General features: G+C 37.1%; 1 protein-coding gene across 13 annotated transcripts in view; it reads right to left on the bottom strand.

Moving 5' to 3' along the window:
* The window catches only part of Fmnl2 (formin like 2), a 278,150-nt gene that overhangs the window by 122,618 nt on the left and 142,267 nt on the right, over window positions 1–13,265 (bottom strand). For all 13 annotated transcript variants that reach the window (XM_078017409.1, XM_078017408.1, XM_078017413.1 and 10 more), the window contains exon 2: window positions 1,536–1,619. In XM_078017409.1, coding sequence (XP_077873535.1) covers window positions 1,536–1,619 — 84 coding nt within the window. The remainder of the gene's footprint in view (window positions 1–1,535; window positions 1,620–13,265) is intronic.

The following is a 13,265-nucleotide window of genomic DNA, read 5'->3' as shown; positions in this document are numbered from 1 at the left end:
TGTTAGGAGCTTTCCATCATCCCTTTCTGGCACTTGGGATGTAAAAATTAATAATTCAATAAAGACAGAAAGGAGCAGGTGAATGTGTCTATGAAAGGGAGGAAGGGAGAGAAAGGTTTGCCCCTCGCAGGGCCCACAGAGGACCATGGGGAAGCAGCCTACATTTGCCACTGCACTCCTTCGCTCTTATAGGTGGCCATACTTGAGACTTTTTCACTCCCCCCTTATACTTCCCTTATTTATGTGATTACATTTTTCTAATATTAATTATCTCTATGATCTTTTTACTATTATAAAAATCACCTTACTTGCAATAACAGGTTTAGATAACACTCAATAGATACTAAGTCTCAAATAGAGCTAGGTTTCACAGATTGTTTCTTGTGCATCAGCATCTTCCTCTTCAGCTACTGTCTACTCTGGGTGCTCATGCACAGCATGGAGGGAAGAGGGCGATTTTATCACCATCCCTTTACTGGTTGGCTGTTGGTTGTTTTGTCTTTAAGAACTAAGGTAAACCAAGTTCCCAGGCATGCTTCAGAAACTTTATGTGAACTGTAGGCATCTACTTTCTAGGGAAGAGGGACTCTCTGCCTATGACTGACAGAAAATCCCTCTCGTCCCTTGCCACACTTTATCCCCACAGCATTAGGCTTACCCCGCTTTAGAAAGTGATCTTGCTTTAAAAAACAAAAAACAAAAAAAAATTAAAGGAGAGACTTCTAAGTCTTACCAATGAATCTTTAATAAAGAACTAAAATTTGGAGGGGAAAGGCAAAGGAAGAATTTCACTGCCTATGTTATATTTTACATTCCTCTAAAGAGTCCAATTTTTTTATAATGTGGTAATGATTAAACAAGAATACCTAGATAATGGCTAAAATCTGAAATAGTTTTATCAGTCTAAATAATGTTTCTTTATGAACAATTCACCTTTTCACAACCATCAATTTACAGAAATATGAAGGCAAAAAACTTAGAGGACCCATACAATTCGAGCAGCATAAACTGAGAAAGAGAAAGAGATCATCTGAATTTGGTTGCCCACTTGACCAGCTTTCCCTGAACATCAAACTGCAAAATATTTAAAAATAAATGAGAACTGGGTGCCCAACGGCACACACCTGAATCACAGTGACTCAAGAGGTTGACACAGGAGAATGGCAAGTTTAAGGCTGGCCTCAGGAACTTAGAGAGACCCTGCCTCAAAATAAAATATAATAAGGGCTGGCAATGTAGCTCAGTAGTAAAGCAACCCTGGGTTCAAAAACAATTCCAAAAACAAATAAATGAGAGAATAATGAACAAATAATGGAAAAAAAAAAGTCGTTTTTTAGCTTCTCCTTTGGTGATAAGAAACAGGAAGGTAAGGAATCAAAAACTAGAAAACCATGCATCGCCTGGGAAAACTTCAGTGTGTACAGGAGAGAACTGTGGTCTCTTCTGGCTTTTTTTCCACCCATAAGATTATGGTTTTAATGTAGAATATTGGCATCATCGCTTATTTTCTTGATAAAAGCATAACTGTTTCTTACCTGGTCACAAATCAGTTCCCATTTTTTCTCATTGTCATATTGACGCAGTAACCTGGCTTTATCAGGAGGTAGGTTCATAGCATTCTGTAAAAAAAAAAAAAAAAGGAAAAAGGTCTGTCAGTAAATAACAGGTAGGCAGAGCAAAGACTACACTGTGGCCCTTCAGTGACAGACTTTCATTTCCTAGTAGTAACTGATTCAGTTAAAACACCCTGCTCTGAAGTCCTGTGAGATGGTCTGCTCTTAACCATCAGACTTGCATTTCAGCAAAGGTGATGCTTTGTTTCTTCATGTCACATCAGCTCCCTTTGGACTCAACAAAAAAGATAGGAGTGGTTGTTCAGAAGGTAACTTCTCAATTTCTTCTTAAAGCACTATGGTGCCACCAGACACAGAAAGTTCTAAAAGAAAACTCAAATGACCAGAACCACCAATAGCATCAACTTTTTACTCACTTTCATGAACAAGGAGTAAAAAATGAATTTTTGAAAATGACAACATGGGCTGGGGATGTGGCTCAAGCGGTAGCGCGCTCGCCTGGCATGCATGCGGCCCGGGTTCGATCCTCAGCACCACATACAGACAAAGATGCTGTGTCCGCCAAATACTGAAAAATAAATATTAAAGTTCTCTCTCTCTCTCTCTCTCTCTCTCTCTCTCTCTCTCTCTCTCTCTCTCTCTCTCTCTCTCTTCTCACTCTCTCTCATTCTTTCTTTAAAAAAAAATGACAACAGAATTGTTTTCTGTCCTTCAAGACATGTAAATATTAGCGACCTTAATTCTTAGGTCAGCTACACTGGTGTATGAAGTTGAGTTTGCAGATGAGAGACTAACCCAGAGCTAAATGAAATGTCCTCACATCAGCATTCATACAACCCCTCTGTTAACTCATCTTCTGTAGTGCTGCTCATGCATTTTCCTATACATTCATGTTATGAATCTATGTTCAAATGACTAATCATATGCATTTTCAAGATCCTTAAGCTTGAGTCTGAGCTAAGACATTTGTGACAACAGAACAAGGAAGGGTGAGGGAGCCCCAGAAGGAATTCCAATCTGTTCCCTTGGCTGCCCCAAAATTCCCATGCTCTAAACAACTGAGCTAAGTAGTTGATTAATGTATTATGAATATTAATTGTCTGGCCCATGCTCTGGCACCAGGACTTTAAACATATGGATCAACTACAAATGCAGTTCCTGATTTAGATCAATATTTTAGAAGACAAAAGCAAAGGTTTTGATCTTTTAATACTCAACCCCCCAGCTCTCTCAAGGACATGGCTTATAGTGAAATAGCTCCCTTAGCCTGATTACTATTGCATGTCAAAGAGCAAAACAAATTTAATGGAGGCAAAAGTAGGTGAACTATTCTAACTTAATGGCAAATTCAAGTTGATGATTTTGATAGACTGAATTTAAGAGAAACTGCCTGAGTTAAATCTAACGTTCAGATTGGTGTACCTTGAAACTATCTACACCTATTAATTTGAATCTAATCTGTAATATTTTAAAACTAACAGTCTATTTTCAGAATATTTAATATTTAAATTACCCCCAAAGCTGAGAATATCAATTGAACAGCTTTGGACTCCAGAGTTTTCAATGGTACTCCTAAGGCTTCTTAGATACAAAAATATCTAAATAGGAAAAATACTTTCATAGAACCTGTCTCCATGGAATATCTACTTAAACCAGAATAGAAAACACCTACTTACATTTATTAGTTATAACAATTTAACAGTATTAAACAACCACCCCTGGAATAAGGCAAAGGAGAATTCCATGTGTATCTTTTGGGGATGGGATATTATTTACTGTTAAGTAACCAGAATACCTTTGCTTATTTCACGCTGGAGATGGCTTTTTTCCCCTTACACCAGTTTTGACCCTCAGGTTAGCACCCCTGAGTATGATTATGCAGAAAATAGAAACAAGGTAAGTTAAATGAATTTTCTTTTCCTTGATTCCTTATTAATTTCTTGAGATATGAAGGAAATAAGAATGCCTGAACTCCTACAAGGTATCAAAGCACTATATTAGGCATTATAAATATATAACCTTGCTTAATATTCTACTTCATAAGAATATGAGATAGATAGAACTTTTCTTTTTCCATTTAATAGATGGGGAAACAGACCCGGGAGAACTTGATTAAGGATGCAAAGATCAGCAGTAGGACCAACACTTAAGTCTGTTAGATTCCCAAGGACATGCTGTAAAAGTACCATCAAGTTCTTCTGTGGCAAAGCAAAATGGCAAATAACCAACAACCTCCTACTAGGACTCTGTTGGACACTTGTGGAAGCAGTCAGGAAACTCTTCTACAGGAATTAGATGGCTCTGTGGTTACTGCAAAGAGAAAAGTAAGATGCTCCTTCTAGACCAACTTTCTGGGTTTGATTTTTTTTTTTTTTGGTGTGTGTGTTTGTGTGTGTGTGTGTGTGTGTGTGTGTGTACGCTAGGGATCGAACCCAGGGACTTGTGCATTCAAGGTAAGCACTCTACCAACTAAGATATATCCCCAACCCCAACTTTCATTTTGATTAAACAATCTTCCATTCAACAAAAGGTCATGAAGCAATGCTCCTTCACAAGCATTTTGTGCTGTGCTGGGTGACACAGGGGAAACTAGACACACAAAGGGCAGAGTTTTTTAAATTCTGGCAAATCTTGAGAGAGGTTATTAGACTGTAGGTTTAAATTAGAGGATTGGGAAAGGACACTTAGGGAAAAAGTAGCAATTAATATGAATCCTAATGAAGGAGGAGGAGTCCGTCAAGTCAAGAATGGACAAAAGCATGCTGGGCAGACAAAAATAATGGAGACTCAGGCAAGAAAAAACTTGGTGCTTTCAGAGAGCACAAAGAAAACTAGTTTGGCCAAAAAGAAAGTAAAAGAGAAAGAATGAGGAAAGATGAATTCGGACATGTGAATCAAAGCCATATCATGCCAAGACATGCAGGTCAAGGTCAATAATTTTGATTTTCGTCTAAAGTGCAATGGGAAGCCATTAAAAGCTTTTAAATAGGGACATAACACAAGCACACTGTTTTACAAAGGTGCTACACAGAGGAGTGGTTACATAGCAAGAGTGGAAGCAGAGAGGCCATGAAGGGACCAGGTCAGGAATTCAAGTGAATGTTGGTGGCTTGGATGAGGCTGGTGGCACATCAAATGAAGAAAAGTGGATGGATGAGAGAAATACTGCGTGAAACTCGCTGGTGAGGCCTAAGGGCTGCAAGAAGTAAGGCACTAAGCAACTCAGTGAGAACCTATCTCTAAATTAAATACAAAATAGGGCTGGGGATGTGACTCAGTGGTCAAGTGTCCCTGAGTTATAATGCCTAGTGACATATCCAGCTTGAGTTACTAGGTACACAGAAGTCCATTTTATCAAAGGCATATCCAAGAAAAGGCAGCATAAATCTTGAGAAGGTGGGAAAGAATAAGATTTCCCGGTAGCCCTGTCTGGGTCTGTGATGACGATGAGATGCCCAGGCGGACAGTCAAGCAGGTAGGCACGTACATGATTGTGGGGGTCAGAAGAAAGATATATATTTCCCTAAAGAAGAGCCTTAGGAAATGATTCTGAGCCTGATAACTGGTTATTGCCAGGAAAAGTAGCTCAGCATCAATACATCAGAACTAAAAGTATACTTGGTAATCATTCACCAAGCATCTCAAATAACTCCTTTCATGAGTCAATACTCTGAGCTGCTCAGGTGTACACTATACAGCTTAATTCTACAGGGGCTAGGAGGAAGCAGTTCTATTTAAAATCAGACACTCTGCAGAGGCCTGTCTGAAGTTCAGGGATGTTGTGATTAGCTGGTCATAACTGCTCCAAAATTTCTTTAGAGTAAACTCATTCCTTTTGTGCTATAAAGGGCAGGACTCTAGAGTCTAAGCTAAATGTTTACACAGGTAATGCACAAGAGTCCAAGTTATTTTCTGAGAAAAATATTGGCTCTGTCTCCAAATCCCTTTGCTCCCTGTATAAAAAATGGTCTGCTCTTCTATTTGGCTGAAAATGTAAATCAATTTCTAAGTTTTCTAACACAGTGACAGCTCTACTTCACCCAAACTTAGGGATATCTGAGACAGGACTCTCTTTTTCTTCTTGTGATCCATCATCCATCTAACATTTACTGGACTTTGACCATGTGCCAGAACATCTGCACTGTAGGCATATGAAACAATTTAATCATAACATTGTTGCACACCAGTCCTGCCAAAGTCCCACTGAAGATATATGATATTTGAGTTGAAAAGGTTAGTGGACACTAATTATCTATTTTCTAGATTGTACAAGTTCCAAGCTACAATAAATTAGACCATCTCAGAGTTCTGTAAGGAATATCTCAGAGTTCTGTAAGGACAGTGTAGGTCAAGACTTTATTAGGTGGGTGCTGAAATTGGGCTCACTAGATTCCAACCCTGACTACCACTTATTATTGGTGATGAGGAAGCACACTATTTAAATCAAAAAGCCAATTTAATGAATAATCCAGAGTCAAAAAGCTAATATATGTAATACAAATCTAAAGGTCAGAGAATCAGATCAGAATCAAAGAGAAGGCTCAAAATCAGTAAGACATATTTAATGATGGTCTGAGAGATCTCAGGCACTTAGGCTCTTTGCATGCATTATCCAATTTAATTTGTCTTATAATCCTGACACGTAGGCATTATCATCTCCACTTAACAGAAAGGAAAGTGAAGGTCAAGAGGGGTAAGTAACTCCTCTATGCATGAGATAGGGGGCAAGCAAGGTCTCAAACGACAGGGCTGATCACCCTTTTTCCATGGCACAAAAGCTGAAACCCTTCTAAAAATCTGACTTGTCTGAATTAAGCAATCTGACAATTAAACCTGAATACTCAGAGACAGAGTAATCAGCACGTAAAGGTGAAAGTGTATGGTATTATTTAGGCTACTGATATTTTCAGATAAAATACCAATATTTCAATATAAACTTCAAAGAACTTAAAAAATGAAAATGACAACAAAAGTGGCCAGGCTAAAAGTAGACAGCTAGACGTGGCAGCAAGTCACAAAACACTTAATAAAACCTGACAACAATCAAATCAAGGTGCAGAGACAAATGTGAGTTAAACTCAGGCTTTGATGAAGACTCAATGAAGCAAGAGAAAAGGTAGATTCACCAATCCAAAACACAGCGAGCGCTTGAGATGACAGCTTCAGAGGAAGGCAGTTACTTTCTGTTATATAAAGCAGGGCATCCTTTGTGCTTGGCCTGGGTGTGTGGGGAGGAGGGCAAAGACAGGCAATGAATGGCACAGAGTGGCTATTCATATTTGTGAGATGCAATTATATATCTACCATCCATTAACAGCATAATCTTGGGTCAATTATTTCAACTAAATCTGCTTCTCAACGGGTACAATGAAAGGGTTCGTGATGGTGGTGATTGGGACAATAATAATGACATTACCTGCCTGTGGAGTCTGAGAAAAAAGAAGCTAGACAATGCCCATAAAAGAAAGCACATGGAAATCCCTCAGCACGTGAGATATTATTCATACTACCTTTCATTATTGCAGATAAAGGTGTGAACAAAGGTATGAATAAAGAAAAGAGAGGGCTGTGAGCACACATAAGACCATGTGAGGTGACTGCAGACCAGAATTTAAGTTACTCAAGAGGCAGTGAGAAGTCACCTGCTGAGGAAATATCCAAGAAAAAAAAAAAAAAAAGCCTTTATAGGGGTCCTTAAAGCAACCAGGTGAAAAAGAAGGGGAAAAAAATCTTTACCAGCTGATAGGGGATTAATATCCAGAACATATACATAATTCAAAAACCCTAACACCAAATAAGCAAATAACACAATCAACCAGTCAATAGGTAAAAGAACTAAATAGATATTTCCCAAAATACGAAATGCAAATGGCCAACAATACATGAAAAAATGTTCAGTGTCTCTAGCAATGAGGGAAATGCAAATCAAAACTACACTGAGATTTCAAGTCACTTCAGTCAATAGCAACTATAAAGAACCCAAATAATAATAAACGCTGCTGAGGATGATTTTGCAATTTTAAAGCAAACTCAGGAGAATTGATACATCACTCAGGACAAAATTTTGATAAAATCATACATGCTTGGAATTTAATTTTAATCAGAAGAATAAAGGGGAAACCCTTTTTTACTCCCTTCTTTCCTCCCCAATTCTCCTTCCTCTATTGAGAATTACACAACTACTATGTGTAAGTAAAATTTTTAAAAAAAATCAAAGAGAGATCAAAAATGTAGAGGAAAGGGACTAGGGGAGAGAGGCAGGAAGGGGAAAAGGAACTACTAGGGAATGATACTGTCCAAAATATATTGTAATATATATTTTGTATGTATGGATGAATACGTAACAAATCCCACCACTGTATACAACTACAATGCATAAAAATAAAAAGCAACTAAACAAATCTTCCCGTTAATTCTTCCCACATTGTTGTGTTCAGCTTACACCATTATCAGCAGAACAGGTCAAGTCACTTGGTCCTGAGTGATGTACCAATTCTCCTGAGTTTGCTTTAAAATTGCAACAGAGGAGGGCAGCAGGAGTGTGGTTGGCAGTCCACACATGCCCACCCTTCTGCTAACTCACTCAAAAGCTGTCTCCTCCCATGACCTATATTCAATGGTCTAGGCAACTACCTGGCATCTAAGTTTGAACATCTTCCTAGCCTCAAGGATGCTGCTAAAATGTGTTCAGTTTCTTTCCTGGCACAGGACTCAGGCAGCCAACCAAATAGCTCCCCAAAATGAATCATCACAGTCAGTCATCTTTCATTGTCACTGCTATTTTTATTAAATCATCAAAGGTATTAATATCATTCACTGTGGTCAGCAAAGCCACAAAGGGAGAAATGAGTCTCCCTAATCTAGTTACCCCTATAAAATAAAATCTGACTGGAAAGCTGACTTTTCTGGAGAATGAGGCCTCTTATCTCCCATTCACAATTTTGATTCCACGCTTTTTTCATGGAAGGCTTTCTTTTTCTACATATTGAATGAGATACAAATTGACTCTTTTAGGTAACTTTTTTATAATCAAACATACAAATCTATACTTTTTGACCACATAACTTCTTTGTGATTATATAACTTCTGTGTGACAGAGAAGTACAGAGGTGGATGGTATGGTTATTATATTTTAGCTCTTCTATCTTTTACAGGTGACCAGATAGATTAAAAATGGTGAAGACATTTGTCCAGATTCATACAACTAGATAATACAGTGGAAGAGCAGAGAATCCAGGCCAAAGGGGAAGTTAAATGTTGGTCAAAGGAAGTGAGTGGTAATTAGTATAAGCTCTGAATCTAGTGTACACATGGTGACTAAACAATACTCTACTGTCTACTTAAAATTTGCTAAGAGGACAGGTCCTAAGTGCCCTCACACCCCACCCCACACACACACAAGGAGGAGAGAAATAAAGTGGTATCTATGAAGGTGATGGACATGTTGATTAGCTTGACTGTGGTGATCATTTTATGATGCATATGTACACCAATATTAAGTCATAAAGTTTAATACATGTAACTATTATTTGTTCAATTATATCACAATAAAGTTGATTAAAAAATAGAATCCAGGAGGACATGTCTACTACTTTCTCCATTATCATTTACGTGTACTCAGGTATATTCACATGTGGTATGAATGAACACACACACACACACAAAAAAAAAATATATATATATATATATTTGAGAAAATCAAATCAAATAATACATGTAAAATAGTAGCACAAAGTCCCACAGTTAGCATTCAACATATATTAGATATTATTCTAATTATTCTAACTTTAAGGAATATATGAATTTCTTATACTTTCATAAGTCTCTTTTCCTGACTCTACATTTTCTTACTGCCATAAGAAGTATCACCACTTGCCACTCTCTTCATCTTTCCTCCTTGATTTGGGGTTTCATCCTCATAAAACAACTCGTTTTGTTTGTCAAATTTATGAACCTCTGGGAAATGGAACATTGGTTTTTACCTGTAAACAAAACCCAAACACACTTCTCAAATCTCATGTGAATGTTTTAAATTAGTCACATTTTTGCTGTCTTTTAAAATGTGAATTAAAAAAGAGGTTATTATATTAATATTACTTCTATTTAATTGATAGGTCATTTATCACCAATATGGGTGAAACTCAGTGGGAGAGCCAATCTCATCCACAAAAGCAGAAACGTATCCCTACAGCTACAGTGACAGGGCACCAGTTTGCCTGCAGTCCATCTTCTTATTACTATATGACTGGATTAAGTGATCAAAACAAACATCAAAACCACATATCACTCTTCTGGCCACGATACCAGTTCCTGAAATACAGATTCCTGTTACATACAAATACAAGTACAGGTAATAATGGAAATTATCACTTATTCAATTTCTTTCAAGCCTCATATTTCATTAGAGGCCTGATATCTGATCCCTTGACATATTCTGGAATTCATAGTCTTCACCTACATAATGCCGACCGCTGTGCCAGGAGCAGTGTGCTCATGCATACATCTGTGAGCCGGGCCTCAATAACACGAGTCCTCACTTGACTAGTGAGAGAACACCTTCACAAGCAAACATTAGACAATATGAGACCAAATATATTCAAGTACTAGGCTTAATGACACAAACCAAACTGAGTCAAAATACAGAGAAAGGGTTCTTATTCAACTGATAAATATTTACTTCCAAGGACATAAAATTCTGTAGAGGAAAAATGTTTTGATCACTAAAGGCAAAATTCAGATTATAACCTATTAGATTGCCAGGGGATTTTACCACAATCAAGCCTAAGCTTGTGCTATCACCTATGGTGAAAAGCAATATATCTTTTCACCTGTTCTATTCCTCTGAAATCCTGGCCTCATTCTCCCCCAATCTCTACTAAAAAGAACTCCCCCATTTCCCCTTTAATTGATTAGGCTCATCATTAGTCTCCCTCTCCTAACAGTTGTTCTGAAAATGACTACTGAATCTCATATTCACCATCGGCCCAACTCACTACCTCACACTCTTCAATCTCATGATGAGGATCACCAAAAAAATAGTTCAGTCAATTAGGGTCAAATCTTCTGAGACAGTGAGAATAAGTATTCTTTTGTCTTAAAAATGAGTATCTCTCCACATCATGATCAAAAGTTATAGCCTCAAATTTAGCTGCTCCTAATTTTCAAAGTAACTAGTACTTCAAAGGTAGACGCACTATAATATGGAAAGTAATGGTTCCCCAATATTTCCTCACCCTAATCCTAACAACCTGTGAATATATTTCCATTAAGATTTGATGTACTGAGCCTAGGGTTGTGGCTCAATGGTAGAGTGTTTGCCTCACACATGTGAGGCACTAGGTTTGATCTGCAGCACTACATAAGAATAAATAAACAAAATAAAGGTATTGTGTCCATCTACAACTAAAAAATAAATATATTTTAAAAAAAGATTTGATTTACAGGTATTATTAAGAATCCTAAGGGGCTGGGGTTGTAGCTCAGTGGTAGAGCACTCACCTCACATGTGTAAGGCACTAGGTTCAATCCTCAGCTCCATATAAAATAAAGGTATTGTATCCATCTACAATTTTAAAAATATACATTTTTTAAAGAATCTTAAAATGGGGAGATATTCCTAGATTACTTGGGTGGGACCAATATATTCACACAGATCCTTAGAAGAAGTGTAAAAACAATCTTTTATAAAAGAAAAAGAAGCACTGGGGAAAATATAGAGAAAGTAGAATCCTCAAAAATTATTTTTAGGAATGTAATGAGGTATACTCACTATGGAAAAAGGTGTATTGCTTCTTTAAAAAGTTAAAGATAGACTCAACAGATGACCAAATATACCCAAAGAACTGAAAACAAATTCAAAGAAACACTATAGCAGCAATACTTATAACAGCAATATTCAGAACAGTCCAAAGGTAGAAACAACCCAAGGGTCCAAAAGCAGATGAATGGATAACAAAATGTGGCATATACATTCAAAGGCATATTTTCAGCCATTAAAAGGAGTAAAAGACAACATGGATGAACCATAAAGATATGCTAAATGAAAGATACCAGAAAGGACAAATACTGTATGATTCCACTTACTTGAAATATCTAGAATACGCAAAAATCAGACAAAAAATAGGTTACCAATGACACAGAGGAATGAAGAACAGGACTACTATTTGACAAGTACAAAGTTGTGTTTAGTGTGTTGAAAAAACTGGAAATGTGTAGAGTGATGGTTGTATGATATTTGAATGCATTTATGACATTGAATTGTATACTTGAAATTGGTCAAAGTGGTTATCTTTATGCTATGTATATTTTACCACAATGCAAAAAAAATAGCTTAGGGTGGTGGGAGAAGTCATAGTGATGCTATGTGAGAAGGACTTGATCATCGATGTTGGCTCTGAAGACGGAGGAAGGGGCCAGAAGACAAGGGCTGCAGACGGCCTCTCAGAAATGACAGAGCAGTGATTCTCCCTCAGAGCTTTCAAAATGAATGGAGCCAGGAGGGGACCATGATTTGAGCAGTTAACTTGTGACACACTTATCAACTACAAAACTATAAGATAATAATACCCAGTTGTTTTAAACCACTGTATCCAGTAATTTGTTATTAGAGAACTAATATTCTTGCAGATGGTATTTTAGCTCCCCCAGTGCATGACTTTCCTTCTTCCACAATTCCAAATTCCAAAATTTCCATGTCCACATTATACTGCCAATTATTAGAGGCATGGTGCCTGTTTTATAGGCTGCCAATTCAAATTAATAAAAGCCAGTATTTAATTACAGTAGGAAGTGGAAAAACCTTTGGGACTCAATGATGTCCTAAGATTAAATTACTGGAAGTCTAAAAATAGAACTACTAGCTCATGAAGAAGACGTATTTTAAAATAAAACTATACTATTTAAACAAAGACAATTATACTGGCAGCACTTAAGGTTTTACCATGACACGTGTTTATCAGTCTTGATGGACTGTTTTAAGAATCCCACAGTTGCATGCCTGTAATCCCAGCAACTCGGGAGGTTGAAGTGGGAGGATAGCAAATTCAAGGCCACCCTTGGCAACTTAGCAAGATCCTGTCTCAATATAAAAAATAAAAAAGGCTGCAGATATAGCTCAGTACTGAATTGTTTTGTTCTTAATGTGAATTATTTGGGCATTCTGGTTTTATGACACCTTAAGGAATTAAGCATATATTTATAAATATATTATACACACACAGAGTAAGCAGCATATATATATATATATATATATATATATAAAAAACACAAATATATAGTAATACATTTATACTATATACATATATTCCAACTTTTTTACATATATATGTGTGTGTGTATATGTGTTTGTGTGTGTGTGTGTAAAGTACACACTAAAGGAAGCAAAAACAAAAAGCAGAAAAATTTAATCACTTTGACATATGTCAGAAAGCCAGCCATGAAAGATTTCCTAATTTTCCTGCTTATCTTGGCTGGTCTTGTATGTAGAGACACTATGTGATTCTTTTTGCAGGGGAGTGGGAAGTGCTAGGTATTGAATCCAGGGGTGTTCTACCGCTGAGCTATATCTGCAGCGCTTTTCATTTTTTAGATTGAGACAGGATCTCACATATGTGACACACTGGGTTCGATCCTGAGCACCATATAAATAAATAAAATAAACGTATTGTGTCCATCTGCAACTAAAAACATTTT

Source organism: Ictidomys tridecemlineatus, chromosome 7 (genome assembly GCF_052094955.1).
Source record: "Ictidomys tridecemlineatus isolate mIctTri1 chromosome 7, mIctTri1.hap1, whole genome shotgun sequence".
In the NCBI taxonomy this organism is placed as follows: Eukaryota; Metazoa; Chordata; class Mammalia; order Rodentia; family Sciuridae; genus Ictidomys; species Ictidomys tridecemlineatus.
Note: the sequence above shows the minus strand (reverse complement) of the source record. Positions and strands in the feature narration are given on the sequence as shown.